Here is a 23,775-nt window from a genome sequence, read left to right as displayed (position 1 = left end):
AATCTATATATTGAATACTGTGTCAAATAATGTTCTTTGACTTTCCTTCCTGTGGGGAAGCATCCCAGCCAGGAAATACAATAGTTTGTAGTTGAAAATTTAATTAAATACAATTTATTGCGTTACCAAAATACCACAAGGACTCTTATTTTGAAATGTCTTTTGACTGATCCTTCAGTTTAGAGATAAAATATGCGTTCTTAAAAATATTATGTAGAGGTCATAAAGTAGACATTGTTATATTTCACCAACTCATATTTTTTTCCTGGGAATATAAATCTATATAAAACAACAAAATTATAACAAAATACTCTGAACTAATAATAAGGAAAAAAAAAATGTATGTATTCTACAGCAGCGTGGATACTTTTTATATCTTATTTCTTGTGGTTGTCATCTATCTTTTCTATTTTCTGTATACTTGTAAAGAACTCAGAATAGTCAACTTTAAGAACACCAATTTATTTATTTATTTTCATTTAAAAAGACAATACAAAATCCAGACATTTGTACATGAGCATAAACAAATTTCAAGTGCAAATACCATTTCCCATTCCATGAAATATTGAGTAATTTTGAAAAAGAAAACAGCAACATCAAAACATTTTGCTTTAAAGATGGGTTTGGTAGAGCAAAGACGAAGGGGAAATGATAAAAATAAAGCAGCAATCACAGACTGCCAATGACATTTAGAGCTAATACTCCTTTTCTTTAAGTGAACATTCACCAAAACATCGACTACTTTGCTACAAACGTATAATTTCATTGCAATTGTGGCTATTTCACATATGACCCATGTCTTTTCTTCATGGAGATATCGGACATGTTTAGTAGCAGATGCTGACTTGAACTTGAGTTTGGTTTCTTGAGTGGGGCAATACTGACATTTGACATCTTCTTGGGTTATTTCTCTCTCTCTTTTTTGTTTTGTTTCTATGTTACTATGTTTATACATTTAAACAATTACATTAGTGACCCTTGTAATCGATGACAACTGTACAAAACACCTCAAATGTAAATAACTGCTTCATGAAGTAACCTTTGCAAACATCTCACACATTCCACTCTCTTTAGTTCTGGATATAATGATATATTCTCCAGGGATTTATCATATGTCCATTACTTAAAACAAAGAGGTGGGACAACTATCTCCTTTTAATGTAAAATGTGTGTTTGTTTTTGAGCTGTGTTGCAGAGATGGCAAAGAGAATCTGGTTAAGCAAGTTAAAGCTGATGTAATTATAGCCCCCATTCACCATAGCAATGCAAGAATGCATGTTTATATACAACAGGACCATGTGCTTTAGCCAAGTGTTTGCATGGATGAACCTGGGATTAATGATTAAATATTTGTGTCAGCCTTTGTCCTGGAGGATAGCACAACGGTGAGGTCAGGAAAACTACTTGTTTGGACTTAACTCTCAGACTCCAATTAGTCTACATTTATTTCATATTTACAATATACAAAAAAAAGAGAAGCACAAACTACCGTTTCGACCAGTCCTTTTCTGTTAATATATCAAAACTGTGTATGGTTTCTCCTTCTCAAAGATTTGTTCTTTTCTCACTTTATGTGAAGGGCTTAACCTGTAAACACATTCGTGAGGAATACTAACGGGTTCATAATTAATACAGGAAACTCTCATAAATGTCGACATCCACAGGTTTATCCTGACACTTTTGTGTTTCAGGCACGTCTCACCGCGGTCCTTCGAAACCCAAAACCTGTGACCCGAATGCTGCTTCTCTTTGGGTCCTCATGTAATGTGCAAAACAAACTCGAAACACTTCATCGTTCACATCAACGTCATTTCATCCTGAAATCTGGAGCGATGCCATTTTTTAAAACTCAAGTCCATCCACGTCAACCTGTGGCTTACGTTTATCAGTGATTCGTGTCTGCATTATGAAAACATTACTTCCAACCTGTGAAAGATTTCGTCCTCTTGACTGCTCTTCTATAGGGTTTTTTTTTTAATCGCATTAGGTAAAAAACCAAAGGCTTAAAGTGACGTTTCTGAAGAAGCAGCAATTGCATGTTCTGCAAAAAATCTAACAAAAAACCACAAAAACTCACAGAACTGAGTGTTAACAGTCCACTGTTCCACCCCATCAGCCCAGCCTTTCTAATAACCCAAATATCTCTAATGCCTTGTTAAATTAATTTGAATATAAGGAAATAGATGAATATGCGGTTGACAATAATACAATCCGAACAGGCAGACCTTAATAAAACATTACTGTATTAACAGCATGGTTCATAGATTACATGTATGCTCTAAGAGCTCAAATAAAATGCTTTAACATTGTGGAATGCTGGATATGAATTCGATCTTATCAAGAGCACACTAAAAATACAGATATACGAAAGATTGTACATTTATTTTGAGAACTACGAGTTTACGAGAGCTGGAACTTGAGAAAAAAGCACGATCACAGCTAGCTCCAGTTCGACAAATAGATTTTCTTTTCTTTGACATGCTATGACTTACTTTTGTCTGTACAACACAATCAGGCGTGTTTAAACTCACACGTCGCTCTTAACGGGGGGCGTGGGAACCACCCAAACCTCGGACAAAAAACATAGACACAGCACAGAATGAAGAGAAAGGAAACACTTCAGTTTGGCTTGATACGACTGCATTACATGCGGACAACACGGAAGCTTTGTTCCCTTCGGAGATGACTGATGAGAAAAAGGAAAGAAAAAGGTAAAGTGAAACATCTGCATAGTGTGATTGTGTGTGTGTGTGTGCCATTGAAAATGTGTATTTCCTTTAAATGTGTGTAGGATCCCTTTGACTCGAGGCCAGGTGACTGGAGATGGACAGAGCTTTTGATTATTTATACGGACGCAGGAAAGCAGAGACTTTGCTGTGGATGAGGCGTATGAATGAGCGCGGGAGCATCTCTGTGGAGTCCCGAGTTGAGTACTTGTAGTAATTGTTTGGGTGAGCCAGAACATCGAACAGAGTTTTAATCAGTTTTTTGTCCTGGTGAGAATCAAAAAGAGAGAAAGAGTGTGAGACCTGGAATAAATTGTCACGTAAGTATGGACAAGCTTTCTATACCGTGAACATAGTTTAGGTAAAAAGCACAGATTATGGGTTTCTGGATAGAGAGATGTAGTTAAAGAATGTACAGTATGTGTTTCGAAAAATGTTTTTACCTTGTTACTGTGCAAAATAAATATTTTCTTACTAAGTATTGTTTTCCAGTATAAAATTCGTAACAGAAGGTAATTTCAACTTGAAAAGCAAAAAGCCTATATATATAAATATATAGAAATGAAGTGAGCTTAAAACCAGAAATACATCTACCAGTGGGGACTGAAAAAGAAACTTTTTTCAAGGGGGAAGCTTGTTTATTTTTCTTACTCATTGGCAGAGACCTTTTCTTGTTTTAAGCAAAAATGTGCTTTTGATACAGAAATCTTACATCTTAAAGGAACACTTTTTAACGTTTTCGAATCCATTCAGCTGATCTCGGGGGTCTGGCGGTAGAACTTTTAGCTTAGCTTAGCATAGATCATTGAATCTGATTAGACCGTTAGCATCTCGCTCAAAAGTGACTTCTTGAGCTTCTTTTCATTTACTGGCAGTTCTTAGTACACGATGTAACTACAGAAGAGTCCAGTTTTAATCAGAAAAAATATTGAAACTCTTTGGTCATTTTTGAGCAAGATGCTAACGGTCTAATCAGCTTCAATGATCTATGCTAAGCTAAGCTAAAAGTGCTACCACCAGACCTGGGGATCGGCTGAATGGATTCGAAAACGGAAAAACAAAAAAAAAAGTGTAGTGTTGCTGTAAGTCATTTAACTTCTAAATGTAATGTATCTTAAGAATGTTTAGATATTTATATTGGAAAACAAGATTTTTTTTGCAATACAAAACTGACCTTGAGCATTTCTTGATGGTTTTCAGAGGAATAAAGTCTTCCATCTCTTACAATGTCTTCAACCAGCTGTTCATAGTCTTCTAAATAAAAAAAAAATCAAACACACTTAAGTGTCAATGAAAGTCAAGAATGAATAGAAACCCATTAAATATCTTATCAACATCTTTCTCCTGAGGATGTTTCTTTATATATATATATATATATATATATATATATATATATATATATATATATATACATACAGACCAAAAGTTTGGAAACATTACTATTTTTAATGCTTTTGAAAGAAGTTTCTTCTGCTCATCAAGCCTGCATTTATTTGATCAAAAATACAGAAAATAAATGTGATATTGTGATATATTATTACAATTTAAAATAATTGTTTTTACATTTATTATACTTTAAATTATCTTTTATTTCTGTGATGCAAAGCTGAATTTTTAGGATCATTATCACATGATCCTTTAGAAATCATTCTATTATGATGATTCATTATCAAAGTTGAAAAACAGTTCTGCTGCTTAATATTTTTTCAGAACATGTGATACTTTTTTAGGATACTTTGATGAATAAAAAGTAAAAAAAAAAGAAGCTATGTTTTTAAAATATTAATATTTTGTAATAACAATATACACTACTGGTCTACGGAAGTTCTAAGCGGCCATGCATTATAATTTTTTTTCTTCTTGTTTTCTTTTTATAACGACTTAATTTTCTCGTTATCTCAATGTAACAAAGTTCGTTTTCTCGTTATAACGACTTAATTTTCTCATTATCTCGACATAACGAAGTTCGTTTTCTCGTTACAATGACTTAATTTTCTCGTTATCTCAACATAACGAAGTTCGTTTTCTCGTTATAACCACTTAATTTTCTCTAAGAAGTTACAAAACTGCGCCAGCAGGTGGCACTATAGACCTGAATATAACTGATGGGGTGTTGTATACCATCCACTTTACTGTACGCGGACCTTCCTCATGATCGCTATAATTTGTGCAGTCTTCATTACTGACATTTAATTAATTCATAAATGTTAAATGCTTGAATCAATATGAATATTTTGTGTATTAAGTTCCTGCTAGATGCATGAGTTTCACCAACGCGTTCTGTGTCATAAAATAACTGCTTATCAAAACCAAGGTTGACATCACTGTATTCTGTTTATCTAACGTTACAGTAGGATAGGATTTAACGATGTAGGCTGATGTGCTTCTTTTCCTTATTACTAATCTTTATTGTTAACCATATGATGAGAAATGTGATGTATATGTAAAATCCATAGGCTAATCTAATTCAGTTTTGTTCTGTAATGTTGTAATGTTTTTTTTCTACACACACACACACACACACACACACTACACGTACACATGAACGCTCTTTTCAAACAGAAGCTTGTAACACACATGATATCTGCCACATCATATAATTACTACTACAAATTACAAATTATATATCATTTTATTTCAAATAAAGGGAAAATTAAAAGTGAGTTTAATACAAGCAGCTGGCGCGGTGTTGCCATTTAAACATGTTAATTACAAAAACAAAACGTTCGTTGTTCTGTCTCTGGAAAAATCAACAGTGATTGATCAGCCTTTATTTATGTACAGTATTGTAGACGTTATTACCTAGGCGAAGCAAAATTTGCTGAAATATAGGCTACAGTAAGAGCGCCTGCATGGTTGTCCATCAGATGCCTGTCAAAGTTGAGTTCGTTACTATAGCAACAGTAAAACTGTCATGTCGTTATAATGAGAAAACAAACTTTCGTTATGTCGAGATAACGAGAAAAATAAGTCGTTATAACGCGAAAACGACTTTCGTTATGTTGAGATAACGAGAAAAATAAGTCGTTATAACGAGAAAACGACTTTCGTTATGTCGAGATAACGAGAAAATTAAGTCGTTATAACGAGAAAACGAATTTCGTTATGTCGAGATAACGAGAAAATTAAGTCGTTATAACGAGAAAACAAAAAGGAAAAAAATTATAATGCATGGCCGCTTAGAACTTCCGTAACTGGTCAGTATTTTTTTTTCTTTCTATTTTTTTAAATTAAATCAATACTTTTATTCAGCAAGGATGTGTTAAATTGATAAAAAGTGAATTTTTATTTTTATTTTGAATAAATGCAGTTCTTTTTAACCTTTTATTCATCAAATATATTAGACAGCAGAACTGTTTCCAACACTCATAATAAATCATCATATTAAAATTATTTATAAGGGATCATGTGATAGACTGGATGTTACATGTGACACTGAAGGCTGGAGTAATGATGCTGAAAATTCAGCTTTGCATCACAGGAATAAATTATTTGTTTAAAGTGTATTCAAATAGAAAACTATTATTTTAAGTTGTAATAATATTTCACAATATTACTGTTTTTTCTGTATTTTAGATCAAATAAATGCAGGCTTGATGAGCAGAAGAAACTTCTTTCAAAAACATTAAAAATAGAAATGTTTCCAAACTTTTGGTCTGTACTGTATATACCAAACTAAATGTGTACAGACAATGACTGATCTCAAAGCTGTACCATCGTACGTGACGTATGGAATCTGGAATCCGCGAGCACTGTTTACATCATTGGATTTGAAGTTGATCCAGAGGCGGCGCGATCGGGAGGTAAAAGCGATCGGTCTCTCATACGTCTGACATGTTTCATAGGTGGTGATAGAGGTCGCTGAGCCTAAGAAAACAAAATGTTAGCGTTCAAATCAACTACACTTAATATAAAGGTTAAACCAGGAAGAGCACAAGAACTTACCGTTCTTCCTCATTACTAAAACATCTCCACAGTCATCCTCAGATGGGAGGAAGATCTCTGGAACTACGATGAGAATCTTGCGTTTGTGTGGAGGGTTGATCGTCCAGATACACTCGACGTTGGCCGGGTAGTTTCCTGGATAGTTGGGAGACTCGATGTATCCGATGAACTCGCCTATTTCACCCCCACATTCCCGATCTGAACAAACAAACAAGAAGATTCCTCGCTGAGAACTTTTCTGGATCTGGATTTTTATCCTTAAAGGGATACACCACCCCAAAATGAATCACTTACCCCCATGTTGTAAAACCTGTAAAAGTTTTGTTTTTCTTAAGAACACAATTTAATATATTTTGGATGAAAACTGGGAGGCTTGTGACTGTCCCATAGGCTGCTGAGGTCCAGAAAAGTATGAAAGACGTAATCAGAATAGTCCATCTGCCATCAGTGGTTCAACCATAATGTTATGAAGCGACGAGAATACTTTTTGTATGCAAGTAAAACAAAAATAACAACTTTATTTTAACAATTTGTCTCCTGTGTGTCACTCCACATCAGTGTAGCTGCATTTTGGAGAATTTGAGTTGAACGCAAGCAGCGTATTCTCTTCTGAGTCAGCCGTGCCACAAGGATGCACTGTTTTCTTTCAAATCAAAGTGTAAATATACGCAGAAAACATATCCTTGTGGTGCAGCTGATGCCTGCTTTCATCTTATATTTTCCAAAATGGCGCTACACTGATGTGGAGTGACACAAAGGAAACAAATTGTTGATTAAAGTCGTTCTTTTTTGTCTTATTTGCATACAAAGTTTTCTCGTCGCTTCATAATGTAACGGTTGAACCATTGATTGCAGATGCACTATTCTGACCATGCTTTACATACTTTTCTGGTTTTTATCCAAAATATATATATTTGTGTTCTGAAGACAAACAAAGGTTTTATGGGTTTGGAACGACATGGGGATAAGTGATTAATGACAAAATTTGCATTTCGGGGTTGGAGTTTCCCTTTAAATGCTTTTTATTCCCAGTGCCAAAATACAAGCTGAACCTTCAGAAAATACATGATTTCACTCAAAATGCGATTTGTTGATCTGATGTTGCTTTTACTTCTAGATTTCCAGTCAACAGCAGACTCTTATGGGACTCATCATAGGAAGTCCACACTTGTGTTTGAGGATGAACGGACTCACTCTTGCACTGAGACACACTGATGGCCCCGTCGAAGTCTGTGGTGGTGTTTCCTGGACAGGAGATGCAGTAGTTCTGTCTGAACTCAGCCTGGTAGCTTCCATGAGGACAGCGGATGCAACGATGAACCGAGGTGTTATAATAGTGACCTGGAGAACACAACACTACACACATACACACAAGGACACCAGTCTCACATCGGCTGATTTAATGTGACGTTTCCCTCTCAGATCCCACATGTATCTAGTTTTACTAAATGAAGGGCTTCATTTGTCCAGTTCAGGTGGTCTGATCAATCCTTTGTTGAATATTTTAACCATTTTAAACTTGAGGAAAGTACTTTTACATGTTTTAAACAGTTTTGTGAGTCAAACATCCATTACTGGTGTCTACACACAAACACAACCCAAATCAATATTGTCCTTTAGGCCAGTTATGGTAAACTAAAACCATCAAAAAAAAAAAGAAAAAAAAGAAAAGTCAATTACTTGATAAACGTTAACTAAAAAAAAAAAAAATGTAAAAGCACTTTTAAAAACTTTTTTCAGCTAGTTGCAAAGGCAACATTTTCCATTTGCATTTAATTTAAGTTGATAAACTAAAATAACTAAAATGTAAATAAAAATAAAAAGTAACAAAATACATAGAAATAATAAACTAATAAAAATGACAAAACAAAAAGTACTAAAATTAAAAGAGTAAAATAAAAACGAATTTGAAATATGAATAAGAACTATAATAGTATCTGAGATAAAAGTTTAGAAAAATATATATTTATTTTAATCTGGGATAATGCACATTAATAGTACATAAATATGTAAAAAGGTCCAGATTTAACCAACGCTGGCTAATTTTCATCCGTAGTCCCTTTTGAATGATGCTGAAAAATAAACAACATCATGTTTTGCTCCAAACATCATTTTATGCATACTGTCTAGCTTTATATAAATGCACAGCACTGTAGAGCATCGAAATGTCTTACCTTTGACCTCACAGTCATTAAAGGAGCTGGCACCCTCTCTTTTGGTCCCAAGCCCACCTCCACAGGGGAAACAGAGAGTTCGTCCTGGGTCGGGTTGGTATGTTCCCAGAGGACACGGCTGACAGGGCTTGAACCCGTCACTGGAGAAATAACCTGGTGGACATTGACCTATAAACAGACAGAAATGACCAAGAACGGGTAAAAATGTATTCTTAAAAGAAAAACGAATAAGTGTCTAGTGCAGGACACATTTACATTTGTTACAAGTAGAAGGCACATTAATTAAGTCTAGTTACCTGCACATGACGTGATGTTGCGGGCCCCTAGAGGGCCATGGCGGTCTCCTCCAGGACAAAGGTCACAGGCCAGCTGACCTTCACGTTCTTGAAATGTTCCAGGTGGACACTGGACACAGCGTTCCTGCTCACCGTGGTAGTACGACCCTGGCAAACATCTGACTAAGAGAGAGGAGCCAGCAGGGGGCAGCAGTGAGACAGCAGAAATTCTGAGCTCAGTTTCTTCATTTTCTTTTTGACAGATGCCATTAGACTTTGACATTTGACTCTAAAGACCTTGTCGTTTCAAGTGATCAATGCAAAAAAAAAAAAAAAAATGCACTTCCGATCTTTGCTTTAGTTAGTTTGGTTTGCATTTGCGGTCAGCATTTTGCAATTGCTTTTTATAAAAGTTTGCAAGCAATCTCAGATTACTGTCACTACCAAAAAATAGCAATGGCATAACTTCTGTTCATTTTACAGCACTTCTGCATTTAAAAAAAAAAAAATAGTCAGATACAAAGCCAAATGTCTTTATGCAATATTTTTTTCTATGTGCCTCAGGACAATTTATTAAAAATATTTTATGTAAAATGTATATTTTCTTGAAGAAAACTGCTGTGGAATATTAAAGCAAACGACCCCCCCAAAAAGGGGTGAACAGTATCAGCGTCATAATCTCATAAAATGTTCCTCCTTATCAACCTAAACCCTTTTATTCAAGAGTTGCTAATTAATAATCTCAGTGGCAATCTCAGATCATCTTGAGTTTCTTAGCAGCTGATACTGTGTTTCAAGATGTAGCTCTCTTGCATCAAATTGCAGTGGAGAAGGGGGTTCCTAAATAACAGCCCCACTCACTCTTCTGTTCTTACCACAGCGGCCGCTGTCTTTTTCTCGACCCGGTCCACAGTTCTCCTGCCTCGGTGCAGTTTGTCTTAGCTTCTGTGCCACCTCGTACTCCAGTCCAGCCACACGGATGAGGAAGCGCTCCTGGTTAATGGATTTCTTCAGGGCTTTAATGTATGACTTCATCTGCTGCTCCATTCGCTGCCTTTGACACATCACGTTACAGTTCCCTACAGGAGAACAAGATGAACGTTAGGAGAACAAGGAGGGTTTATTTTAGGTGGAGGATGTCAGACTCACCAGTGGCGTCTCCTGGCTTGACCTCAGCCTCCAGCTCCAGAGTGATGCGCGTGATTTCTTTGCTTGACGGGTTACGTGCCCGACGACCTTTGGCCTTCTTAGACGAGTCGCACTTCAGGTTAACGAATGTGACCAGGCAGTTGTTGCACGCTTGTCCACCTGGAAATCAAGTCATTATTCACACAACATTTAGGTGTCACTGTTTAACTTTTTTTGGAGGGACATTATTGTATTGTCAACTCTTTAACTGTTGTCAATATACATTTACTCACACTCATGTTGTTCCAAACCCAAACTTTGATTATGATTAGGGCTGGGTAAAAAAAATCTATTTTTCGATTAATCGTTTTTTTTAAATGTGGCCGATTCAAAATCGATTCTCAAAGGCCACAAAATTATTATTATTTTTTGTATGATTAAAATGAAAAATAAAAAATAAAAAATGAAATAACTTGATCCTGTCTGATCAAGAAATGCGACTGTTTTGACTTTTTCAGCATGCATTTTTCATCTTGAATCAAATTTGTATTGTATTTATTTAACATAATTGTATGCATTTGAAAATTAGAGATGGGTTCTGTTCTATATTCATTGAGTTGAATCGAGAATCGAGTATAGAAAATCGAAATCGAATCGAATCAATTTGAGAGCTTGTGAATCAAAATCGAATCGACCTGGAACATCTGAATTGATTCCCAGCCCTAATTACGATCATGTTATATAAGCCTTTGGTTACAATATGATCTCTCGATCTGATAACAGGTTTAATATAGGCCTTTATTCACATTGAAATTGAGATTTAATAAAGCACCTGAAAGCTGAATAAATAAGTGTTTCATTGATGTACGGTTTGTTAGGATGGGACAATATTTGGCCGAGATACAACTATTTGAAAATCTGGAATCAGCAAAAAAAATCACCTTAAAGGTTGTTCAAATTAATTATTACCAATGCATATTACTAATCAAAAATTAGTTTTTGATATAGTTACAGTAAGACATTTAAAAAATAAATCTTCATGTAACATGACCTTTACTTAATGTCCTAATGATTTTTGGCATAAAAGAAAAATCTATAATTTTGACCCATACATACAATGTTTTTTTTGGCTATTGCTACATTAAAGACTGGTTTTGTGATCCAGGGTCACATGTGGTAAATATGATGTACATGCTCTTCTGTGTTAACCATGTGTGTATGCATGTGTTTTCACAGTTTATGTAGCAAAACGAGAACGCAGCTTCCGATCTTATTCCACAACAGGGACCATCAAGATGACATTGTACCCTACATTTCCTGGCCCCTATGACCTCTGACCTGGCCCGATCTGTCTGCCGTTGTCCTCTGCCCTCCCTTTGTGCTTCGGGTGCAGGTTGCACTTGGCGTTTTTGATCCGGAAGGACACCGTCTGCTTCACTGGAGGAGTCTGAGTCTCTACAACCAAACACAGAGGCTTTGACATGCAGCTCAACATGATTCATACGAAGCCCTTGCTGACAACCTCTAGCTAACCACATTAAATCACAGCTGCGGGCTTGCTACATGCAACGTGCTTGATTAAAAAAAATGAAACCAGCTGGGCCGTTAGTGAACATTTAAAGCAGATTCGTGATAGCTTTATGCTCACTCTGAACACTTATGAGGAACAGCAATTTGAAATGATATTTATGTAGCTGTGACAGGCATCCTAAAGTGAAATGAGTCTGACATCAAAACAAACATTAGGCATTGCATACAAGTTTCTAATTTGGGCATTGCATACAAGTTTCTAATTTGACAAGCACATCGAGTGATCATGTAAAGTTGCGATGAATCTGAGAAATACAACGACAGATACATCGACTGCAGCTGTAAAAAAGAAACATCTCATCGCTTTCCAGGTCCGGTGAGCTGGCACTTTTAAAAAACCTAAAATTAACTTAAAATTAAAAGAATTTAGTTTTTTTTTTTTTTTTTTTTACAAATGATCAGTGAAATTGAGGAGCTACGTATTAAGAAACTGTTTATAGTCAACCACAGGAGATCAAATGAAATGCTATATGATCCTTTTTATTTTCTATTAGTTGACATGGAGCATCCAACGTTGATTTAAATATAAAAAAAAAACACTATGGCAAAATGGGTAACAGGGTTGCAAGCTGAGTCTAAATTAAGCTGACAATCAGCAGGAGCTACTTTAGGACAAATGTTGGCTTATAGTTATTAAGACATTTATAGTTAATACGCTTAATGGTTTCTCTCTCACAAATAAAAATACGATTTCTTCAATGCGATTACCTGTTTGGGTACCTACCTATAACGGTAAAATAAGAAATACAATTAGACATCAAAGTGTACCCTGTTTGTGGAGCGTGCACACTAATAGTTGCACGGTTCAGTTGCATGAGATAAGGAAGGTGTTGGGACGTATGTGTGATCTTACCTATGCAGCTCTGGATGCTGCTTGTGTTTAATCTGCTCTGAGATTTCCCTCGAAGGACTGGGATTCCACAGCTGACAGAATAACTGTTGTCTGATTCTGTGAAACGTAAAACGAAAATCGATCACAGAGCTGAATGCACAAGTTTGTTAAGTGAAGTATTTTAGGAGGTACTGGTTTCTACCTGATAGGTAATGTGCTTTGGATGCACAAGTGAGAGAGCAGCTCTCTTTCTTCCCCGTCTTACTGCAAGTGAGGGTGGCTTTGGGAGCCAAAAGAGTGGACGTGCACTTCACAATCTCTGTGCAGAAATTATAAGGTTGTCTTTTATTAATATGCATTCAAAAGTGTTTAGATCACATTGGATCACATTGGAATTTCTAAAATACAGAACTAATAGCAGTATTATGCATTTGCATTTGAACACTGTTTAGTTGCATCTGAATGGCCTCTAGGTGGCACTCTTTAGGTGTCCACATACCAATGCAATCCTTCTTGTTCCAGTGCAGTTTGTAACCAGGAGGACAGGTACACTCATAACTGCCCCGAGTGTTCACACATCCGAATTTACAGCCGCCCCGATTAATGCTGCACTCATCAATGTCTATAAAACAAAACAGACCATTCGACTGTATGCATAGAATACTTGGATAACACAGCAACCCACACTTTTTCAATCAATACAATTAATTTGAATAAACCTTCCATCTCTATTGTGACAACTGAATTATTTATTTAGTTATTCCCCAACACAGGAACAAAAAATGGGAAAACGAAACAACCAAAGCCAAACAATAGACACAATTGAGATCGTTTGAGTGGATTGGAAACATAGACAGATAAAAAGTGCTTCAACAAATTCATTTCCTGAGAGCTGAATTTTTAACAATGCTTCTTTAAGGAATACAGAGCTCGCTTTTTAACGAATACAGAGCTCGGTTTTCCTTTCCTTTGTCGTTCTTTTGTTCCCCATCGGTTTGAACTGGCTCCGGGCTAAACCTTTGCCTTTCACATTTCCTTTCCCTGTCTGGATCCCGAGCCTGCATTAATCTAAAGAGCGTGGAAGGGGACGGAGGAAGAGAAAACCAATGTTAGATTGGCACTTGTGTTAACCTCTTGTAGCTAGATCAGAGTCACTTTTATGTCACGTCCGTCCACTTGATGACACCCTCAGGCTGCTGTTTTCAAGTCTAGCTCCAATCTACTTGAATATAGAAAGAGCAAATCAAAAGGGTTTGCATGTTCTTTGACTGTAAACGTTGCAGTAAATCAATCCTAACCCTATTGCAGCTTTAAGGCCCTGATATCTGCAAGTGAAATTGAAGAATTAATTGGTGTGGCATCATTTCAAACAAAATCAAGCTAAAGAAAAAAGTTAGTCACAGGAGTTCAAAGCAGTTCGCCGGATGGTAAACACCATCAAACTACCATTGGTCCACGCTGATGATGTTGTGCTCTGGAAATCTTCTCCGGTTCATTTCTTCTGTTTAGTCCATCGAGGTCGGCCGCAAGTAAACACATGAAGAGCTGCTTTATAGTCGATTTTGAAGTTTTAACAGGATATTGATGCAAAGGTATTTCAAGCTTATTTTCATCTCAAAGCAAAGAATGAAAAGAACACTGCTCTGAGTATATCAGCGGCTTTAAAACTTATATTTCCTGGCAGATAACCATCATTGGGAAACTGATGACCGTTCTTTGGAAACAAAAGAGAGAACTCCATAAATCTGGGTGTTATCTAAGTGCTAGCGGACAAAGAGAAGCATTCATTATTTCTGGTCCTCTAAACAATAGTAAGACACATAAACGATTCCTCGTTTACTCCATCAGCTCTGAAACAAGGTTCACTGACGCAGCTTATTTTGGCTGAGAGCTGCTCAATTCAGGAAGAAACCATTTAACTAACATGAAAACCAGGTTTAAAAAATCCACCGAACAACTGGGTTTAGCGCTGGGTTTATCTGAAGATAAACCCAGTGCTTTCAGAAGACCTTCTTCCTGAACATCCAAAAGTAATACGTACCCATTATTTCACATACAGTATGTGTCCCTGGAGCACAAAAGCAGTCTTAAGTCTCTGGGTTATATTTGTAGCAATAGCCAAAAAAACATTGCATGGGTCAAAATTATCGATTTTTCTTTCATGCCAAAAATCATTAGGATATTAAGTGAAGATCATGTTCCATGAAGATATTTTGTAAATTTCCTACCGTAAATATATCAAAACATAGTGTTTGATTAGTAATATGCATTGCTAAGAATTCATGTGGACAACTTTAACGATGATTTTCTCAGTATTTAGATTTTTTTTGCACCCTCAGATTCCAGATTTTCGTATCTTGACCAAAATACTGTCTGATCCTAACAAACCATACATCAGTGGAAAGCTTATTTATTGGTCCAGGGTCACATATGTAGCCGAAACATCTTGGATGCTTTCTTTTTAACTAGTTAAGTGCTTAACGCCATTAATGTGCAAGGCTTCCGCCGTCATTCACTTCTAGTAATTTTATATTGCAAACTGTTATCGTAATTATAAACACACTGGTTCGTAGCGCAAACAGTTTTACCGTTTACTGTGCTTCTATAGCGGCTAATGAATCGGAAATCTCGCACATGCAAAGAAAACAGTTTGGTTGCAAAATAAGGTGGATATAGACCACGGGATAACCTTTACAGATTTGCTCGGGGACCCGATTGCTCTCAGAGGAAACTAGGGAGAATTTATACAGGGAAGTCTCAGTTTTCATTGGATTTGCACAAGGTCCTAGTAGAGCTAGATGTTTCTTTAAAGCAGAGGAAATTGAAATTGTTCTTGCTGACAAAACTCTTGTAATCCATGGCTTACCTCCACAGTGAGCCACACCGTAGAGGACGTGACCTTTGTGGCAGTAGCACTGGAAACTTCCAGGTGAGTTCACGCATGTGTGGTCACACGCCCGGTCGAAAGAGCACTCGTCTATATCTGCAGAAACAGCAAACACAAGCACTTTTATTCTTATGATAACTACTGAGTTCACTCTGTAGTGTGGAAAACCGGTAGCCACGACAGTACCATGTGTGTGCAGTTTGTGTGTGAATAAGTTAACAAGGTTAACTCAAGCTTATGAGCAAGCCACATGGTCTTCAAGTTACCTCCGAGTCTGGCATCAAGAACCAGCTTCATCAGTTCGGCCTTGAGAAAGCACAGCTCCATAAATGAAGGTCACACAATCAACACACACCATAGAAACTCTAGTTCAATCGAACAAATCGTTTCTTCAAAGCCTCAGCAGGAGAATAACTCAGACATGGTTCCTCTGATTCCCATGAGACTCAACACTGCCTGGATTTAGTGTAAAAAGACAGATTTCATTTCTCTTCCAAAAGAAAAGCACACAACTGACATATTGCAAAAAATGATACGTTTTTAGTTTTTTCTTTTTTCGTTATATTCATCAGAATGGTACGAAACTTGGAAAAGGTTTTGGCACTTGCTAAGTAAACACAGACACAAAATACAATAAATCATGGACTTAACACGGAAGGTTAAATGGTCTCAAAAAAAAAAAAAAAAAAAAATCTTAATTCTTTTAATTTTAGGTTTTCTTTTAGGTTAACTTTAGGTTCCTATTTCTTTAAAAGTGAGGAGGAAGATCTTTTTTTGCAGTGCATGTATTTCTGGGCTGTCAGTGCAACATGCTATGTTTTACCTAAAACTATTTTAAGCATTTATCTTATTATAAATGAGTCCAGAATTTTGACAGGTAGTCAATAATGGAAAAAAAAGTAACTGTGACCAGTTACAGCACCTTAAAGAGACTGCTGAATAACATGCTATTTACCAACTACCTCAGATTTAAATAACAGGTTTTAAATATATATGAAAAGGTATTTTCTGAAGGTCATGCTGTTTTGCTAAGATGCCATGAAGTGTATTTTGTGAGTGTTTGGGCGTTAGTATGTGAGTCTGACCTGTGTAAATCTATCGCCTTGAAGCTAAGAGCTTACTAGGGTGTTGCTTTGTGGTCGCCAGGGTCAAGTCATATTTATTTATGCAGTGCTTTATACATTATATATTGTTTCAAAGCAGCTTTACAGTAATTTAGTTCATCAGTGTCAATGCAAAGTTCATTAGTAATGAAAAACGTAATTCAATTATAAAGTAGCTCTACCAAATGATAAAATAAGCAGCTGATAAGAACGTAACAGTGTTGTTCTTCAGCTCAGTTCAGTTTAATAACATTGTTAGTGTTGCAGCGTTCATCAATTATCAAACAAATTCGATTCAGCTTTAAAGCAGCTCTACAGAAGACAATCGTTTCATCATCAAGATCAATTCTTTTTAAGTTTTGTTCTCATCCGAAAGGGGCCGGTGCCATCTAATCAATAATATTACTCAATGTTAAGTATCTCAGTGTGCCTTTGACACTTTGTGCATAGATTATTCATTTCTAGTTTCAAATTATTGATGGACTTTTTGTTTGATTTTGATGATATTTGCACACAAAAAAAAAATTATCAGTATTTTTTTTTTCTTGTTTAGTACAAATATTTAAACATTCTTAAATCAAGATACATTTACTTGATAGGCAAAATAATTAAACCCTCTGGTGCTGCTCGTGTGGCAGTCAAAAATGCCCACATTTTTTTTTTAAATGAAAATATCAGTGAAATTAATTTACTATATTACTTTGAAAATGTTTTTATTTAATATTTTCTATTTTTAGGGTTTTTTTTGTCATTAAATTATATTTATGGAATAGTTGAATAGATGATCCTTTTATTGCCTCTTAACAACTTTTTGAGCATAGACCTGAAAAGATCAGACTTAAGTTTAGTCTCTTTTTAAAGAAGTGCTGAAGTGAAAAAAAGTTATAAAGTTATAAAAGTTTATTATGAAAAATGCACAAAAGTAATATTTGACAATTTTATATGAAATGTACATTTTCCAAACATGTTTTACTCTAAAACTACATGAAAATCAAAGCAATAAAAACAAGTTGTGTTCCAAATTTGGGGTTGATATCTCACAAAATTAGCATTTTTTTGGGTGCAGTACCAAATGTTTCCACTAGAAATTCGCATCCCATTCATTTTTGATGTGGTACAATAGTACAAGTGTGACTATTTTTTCTTGAATACATAATTTTGACAATTAAATTTTTTTTTTTTTGGTTAACACAACAAGTGCCAAAACATTTACCAAGTTTCTTACCATTCCGATGAAGTAAAAAAAAAAAAAATATATATATATATACATTGTGTGTGTCAAAATTATTGATTTTTATTTTATGCCAAAAATCACTAGGATATTAAGTAAAGATCATGTTCCATTAATATATTTTGTAAATTTCCTACCATAAATATATAAAAACTAAATTTTTGTTTAGTAATATGCATTGCTAAGGACTTCATTTGGACGATTTTAAAGATGATTTTCTCAATATTTAGATTTTTTTGCACCCTCAGATTCCAGATTTTTAAATAGTTGTATCTCAGACAAATATTGTCTGATCCTAACAAACCATACATCAATGGAAAACTTATTTATTCAGCGTCGATGATGTATACCTAAGACTGGTTATGTGGTCCAGGGTCACATATTCTTAAATCTCTTGGATCATTGTTATTTGGTTGCTGGGGTGTTCAAGTTCTTTACTGGGGTCCTTGTTGGTGCTCTGTGGTCCTTTCAGGTCTAAATCTAAAGAGTCCTGGATCCCTAATAGCTTTGTCTTCACATATGGGTCCTTCCTTCAGTGCAATTCTGTGGGATTTTTACATCAGTTTTATCATCTGCACAATGAAAATTGTAAGTCCGACTACTTAGACAAATAATAGCACAAGATCGGAGAGTTACAAGCTGAAAACTCCTAAACCCAGGAGTGAAGTAAATGGCCCCTGACAAAACAAAAAGTGAAATATTCAGACTTTTCACCCCTACACACCTGGGCATGAAGGTCCTACTTAATCTCAAAGCTTGAAAAAATGACATTGTGAGAGCGAAATGACTTTTCCTCATGAAGGATAAGTAACAAACTATGCAGTCTGATTTATAGGGCTGGTTGAATGATTATTTTGAAAATGTACATTTTCCCACACCAAAAGGGTTTTTTATGCATGCTTTGGCATTCACAGAGAACTTTCACTATGCAAAAATGCAAAAATCTCATTTTCTACTACAAAACATCTAAACATTCTTAAATCAACATTCAGTAGATTTTCATAAAGAGCAAAATGACAGAAGTCTTATTTTCTTTTAGAAAAAATGTCTGTAACACTTAAAGACTTTATGTTTAATGCATTATGTCATTTCATAAACAATTTTAACCCCTAGTTAAAATGCATTATAACATTCAAAGGTTTGTTTGTCGTGTTTTAATGCATCATACTTTCTAAATGAATAGATAAGTATTATAATGTATTATCACTGTGGTTACAATTATCATGAGATTATACAATGCATTATAAGGAGCATGACAAGGCATTATTAATGCATTAAAACTACTTTTATGAATCATATGAAAGACTTCAAAGTGTTATTAAAAGGTCTGCTAATGGCATAAGAAAAATAAACTTGTTTTTTTTTACAATTTTGTTTAAATTAAGTATCTTTTTCATATTTTCTTGCATGCACAAAGTGTCACATGCACACTAAATACTTAATACTCAGTAATATTATGCATTAGATAGCATTTACAATATACTGGATGAGAGTAATAACACTATTTCCTTCTGTAAAGCTGCTTTATAGCTGAGCTTTTCTGAGCTATATGACATCATATTGCCAAGGCCCCGCCCATGACTGCTGACTGACTGTCCTGTATTAGCATATCTCCGCCCTCAGTATCTCAGTAACAATACCCGTTGTTAATGATCCAGCTGCACCGCCAAAAGAAGTCTCACACTTTATATTTCTTATGATTATTTTCAAATCACCTTTCCTCTTCCACTGAAGAGAGGGGCGGAGTCAGCAGAGCTCATTATCATTTAAAGAGACATGCACCGAAGTGGGTCACTGTGAACAGAGCTGTTTTTAACAAGGTAAAAAGGGTGTTGTTTTACACCACCACTGAGGAATTTTAACCAAAGTATGTTGCAGACATTTCATGAAGACCCTAAAAAATCAAACCAACTTGTGAAAATGTGCATCTGATGTCCCCTTTAAGGTACCTGACTTGAACAAACACCTAAAACTAAGTATGAGCAAAAATAACAGTAATGAAAACTGCCAGTATAAACCAGCAACAACAAATGCCAGACTCTTCGGTTTTCTCCAGGTCTGGAGTCTACTGTAGACAAGGGAAAAAGGTTATGGATTATTTTATCACTTGACATTCCTTACAACAATGGTCATGGCATTTTCGCAGACAGGAGGAGATGCCCTCGCTGCAGCCAAAGTGCTGAGCACGGACTGTTCCCACACTCAGCACATATGAGGGGAAAAAACTTCATGTCCCTGGTCATATTTATATATTAAATATAAACAACCCCTCTCTCCCGGGTCCTCCGTTACACACACACACACACACATATAAACACACAATATATTTAATAAAATAGTTTTTAATTATATATAAAATATACATAAAATAATTATATTAAGTTATAAAATAAAGTGGGGGTAGGCTTCATGACATAGCACCAGCAATGCTAAAGAACACTTGATTCACTTTTAACTTCACTTATAAAAATGCATGTGCCATGGATAAATAAACTGAAATAGCCGGACATTAAGGCAATTATTTTAATCATATATGTGACCCTGGAGCACAAAACCAGTCTTAAGTCGCTGGGGTATATTTTTTGCCAAAAAAAAAAAAACATTGTGTGGGTGAAAATGATAGATTTTTCTTTTATGATAAAAATCATTAGGATATTAAGTAAAGATCATGCTCCATGAAGATATTATGTAAATGCCCTAGCATAAATATATCAAAACTTATTTTTTGATTAGTAATATGCATTGATAAGAACTTAATTTGGACAACTTTAAAGGCGATTTTCTCAATATTTAGATTTATTTGCACCCTCAGATTCCAGATTTACAAATAGTTGCATCCCAGCCAAGTGTCCTTTCATAACAAATCATACTTCAATGGAAAGCTTATTTATTCAGCTTTCAGATGATGTATACATCTCAATTTCGAAAAACTGACACTTAAGACGTGGTCCAGGGTAACATATGTAATAATGAGACTCAAGAGTCACAAGCTTTTTGAGAGGCGGCTGTGAATGCACATTGAAGACCATCTCTCAGAGAGTGCACGAGTACTTCATGGGTTAAAACAGCTTGAATGTTTAAAATGGCATGACTTAAAATGACGTGCAGTGACAATTCTGTCAAAATGTCTGAAACGCGCGCTAGTCCTGTAATGCAGAGTGCAGCTCGCTTGCAGAGCAAACTCAACAGGAACATTATAGATGTGAGGCCATTTGTGCATTTTGAGAGATTGGGAGAAGACGCAGTAGCACTCACGCTGTTTGTGAGATTCTGTTTTAAAATGACTTAATCTGTTTGGATTCAACATACATGCTATAGTGCACAAATGTAATTTCTTGATTTACAATTGTGAAACCTTCGGGAATGTTCATGAATAATGGCACATGTGTCCCTTAATGGTACCCAATTCCTTTTTAAAGTGATTCAAGCAATTCAAAACCATCCTGACGTATTCCTCCCCTAGATTCCTCCTGTATTAACACCAACCTCTTCTAAACCAAACTAAGAGGATAAACCCGGATGGGTCACAAACACTCACAGTATCCAGCAGCAGAGAAACAGTCCAGCAAACCTCAAATGCAATTTTGTCTCATTTTCTAAACTTCCTTCAAAAAATAAAATACTCTTTACACCTAATTGGCCGATGCACATAAATGCATGAAATTTTCATTGGTTAGTGTACCTTGGCATGTCCTCTCGTTGGTCAGAAGTTTGTATCCTTTCTTGCAGCTGCATTCGAAGCTGCCAACTGTGTTTCTGCACACATGATCACAGCCGCCGTTGTTCATGCGGCACTCATCAATGTCTGTAACGAGAGAGAGAGAGAGAGAGAGAGAGAGAGAGAGAGAGAGAGTGAGAGAGAGAGAGAGAGAGAGAATTGAATTTTGAAACACCTTTTATTACAAATAAATCACATTTTTTAGTACACTTGCTACAACACTTCTAACTGTTACATCATGTCACCAAAAAATAAAAGCATTGAAATAAATTACATCAAAGATGTAAAAGACAACTCTTCTTCAATAACTAAGCACAAAGCTCCTTTACCACACCATTTCCTCTCAAAAGTGTCTAAATCATTCGTAGACTTATAAAAACAAAAATCAACCAACACTCTTGATTTCACCAAATTTAAAAACAAAACCACCACATTGTCACCAGACAATCTCTCCACCTTGTTTTTCCTGCTCATATAAATAGCTAATTTAGCCTGCCCTAAAACAAAATTCAAAAGCTGACATGTAAACTTGTTACCTCTAACAAATTTAAAACCAAAAACAAAAATTTTCATGAAAAACAATTCATTAAAAGAAATGAAAATTTTTTCCAAACATAAAAATAACGGTTTCAATCTGTTACATTCCATGAAAGCATGAAACACGGTTTCTCTTTTTGAACAAAAAGGACAATCAGACAAAACTTCATGATTAATAACAGAAATAAAAGCATTTACTGCAATGGCGCCATGAAGAAGTCTCCACTGCATATCCCCTGACCTTTTGGGTAACGGTGGCTTATACAGTGACCTCCATTCAGGTTTCACACTCTCTTCTATACCCAATATTTTGCGCCAAGGTGTGTCAACTTTTCCATTCAAAACCTTTTTATTGAAAACTTTAACACATATCTTATAAAAAGCCTTACCAGTTGCTGTCAAAAAGTCCAAACACAAACAATTTCCACCATCCAGAAAAGGTCCCTTACAACCCTCTAATTTGGGAAACAACTTAAAAAGAGGGAAACATTCTTGTAAAATGGGAGCATTTATTATTCCATTAGTGTCCAATAACAGTCTTTTTTCTTCATCATTGACCAGTGACTTCCAACTCATTAGCATCCGTTCAACAGTCCGCATAGACTTGATCTTTAAGCAGGAAGCCACTTCTTCTGTATTTTTAAAGTCCACCCCGGCAATGTGAATCAAAAGTCCCAAAGTAAAAATTTGTGAATCCAACAATAGCGCATTTAGTCCATGAAAGGATGAATTGTCCTTCGTTAAATCAAAACGAGCTCCATTTATTAAAGGCTCTTCCAAAAGCCAGTGGATAGAAGGTGTCATCTCATTCCTCCTTAAATTGAAAAGGTTCCAAACTTTAAACAGATTTCCATAAAACACTGGCAATTTGCTCACATTCAATTTGAGAGGATCCATTAAAAACAAGGATTTATCCAGGCCCACCCCTATAACACTGTGTAAGATGGAGCATGCAACAGCCCGCCATCCATTTTCTATTGAGCCATACAAAAATCTTTGTAAGAATTGCAAACGAAACGCTGCTAATCTACTTTTCAATTGTACCAAACCATGGCCACCTTCCTCCTTAGGTAAAAACAACACACCCTGTTGCACCCAATGCAAGTTGTCCCAGAAAAAATTTACCATGATGCCCTGAATTTCAACTAAAAATTGTGAAGGAGGATCCAGACAAGCCAGCCTATGCCAAAGACTGGAGGCTACTAAATTATTCAAAATTAATACTCTCCCTTTATATGACATCTTTGGTTTTAGCCATTTCCATTTTTCAAGCTTTCCTTTTAACTTATCAATAACCCCTTCCCAATTTTTCTGAAGGAATGTTTCATCTCCCAAGTACACTCCCAAATACTTAAAACCACCTGTTCCCCAATTCAGGCCATCAGGCAATTTTGGTTTCCCTTTTGACCAGTTTCCAATTAAAATCGCCTCACTCTTATTCCAATTAATTTTTGCTGATGATAAAGCTTTAAAATCCTCTAAAACTTCCATTAACACATGTATATCATTTTGGCCATCAATTAAAACCACCACATCATCAGCATAAGCAGATAAAATTATATTGTTTTTACAAACAGGTAAATTCAAACCACAAACTTTTTCTCTTCGTTGTTGCAACAAGGGTTCTAT

At 35.7% G+C, this 23,775-nt stretch overlaps 1 protein-coding gene across 2 annotated transcripts in view; it reads right to left on the bottom strand.

Moving 5' to 3' along the window:
- Window positions 1–446: 446 nt before the first annotated feature.
- Window positions 447–23,775, bottom strand: part of LOC127944919 (signal peptide, CUB and EGF-like domain-containing protein 3) — a 93,951-nt gene continuing 70,622 nt past the window's right edge. For both annotated transcript variants that reach the window (XM_052541337.1, XM_052541338.1), the window contains 15 exons: window positions 21,574–21,696; window positions 15,537–15,653; window positions 13,170–13,292; window positions 12,873–12,989; window positions 12,692–12,787; window positions 11,587–11,703; window positions 10,270–10,428; window positions 9,996–10,199; window positions 9,142–9,303; window positions 8,846–9,013; window positions 7,866–8,027; window positions 6,672–6,869; window positions 6,441–6,593; window positions 3,901–3,980; window positions 447–2,993 (listed from right to left, as the gene is read on the bottom strand). In XM_052541337.1, coding sequence (XP_052397297.1) covers window positions 2,841–2,993; window positions 3,901–3,980; window positions 6,441–6,593; window positions 6,672–6,869; window positions 7,866–8,027; window positions 8,846–9,013; window positions 9,142–9,303; window positions 9,996–10,199; window positions 10,270–10,428; window positions 11,587–11,703; window positions 12,692–12,787; window positions 12,873–12,989; window positions 13,170–13,292; window positions 15,537–15,653; window positions 21,574–21,696 — 2,132 coding nt within the window. In that variant the 3' untranslated portion in view covers window positions 447–2,840. The remainder of the gene's footprint in view (window positions 2,994–3,900; window positions 3,981–6,440; window positions 6,594–6,671; window positions 6,870–7,865; window positions 8,028–8,845; window positions 9,014–9,141; window positions 9,304–9,995; window positions 10,200–10,269; window positions 10,429–11,586; window positions 11,704–12,691; window positions 12,788–12,872; window positions 12,990–13,169; window positions 13,293–15,536; window positions 15,654–21,573; window positions 21,697–23,775) is intronic.

Source organism: Carassius gibelio, chromosome A23 (assembly GCF_023724105.1).
Source record: "Carassius gibelio isolate Cgi1373 ecotype wild population from Czech Republic chromosome A23, carGib1.2-hapl.c, whole genome shotgun sequence".
NCBI classification, from domain to species: Eukaryota; Metazoa; Chordata; class Actinopteri; order Cypriniformes; family Cyprinidae; genus Carassius; species Carassius gibelio.
The sequence above is the reverse complement of the archived record's forward strand: the minus strand, read 5'-3'. Positions and strand labels throughout refer to the sequence as shown.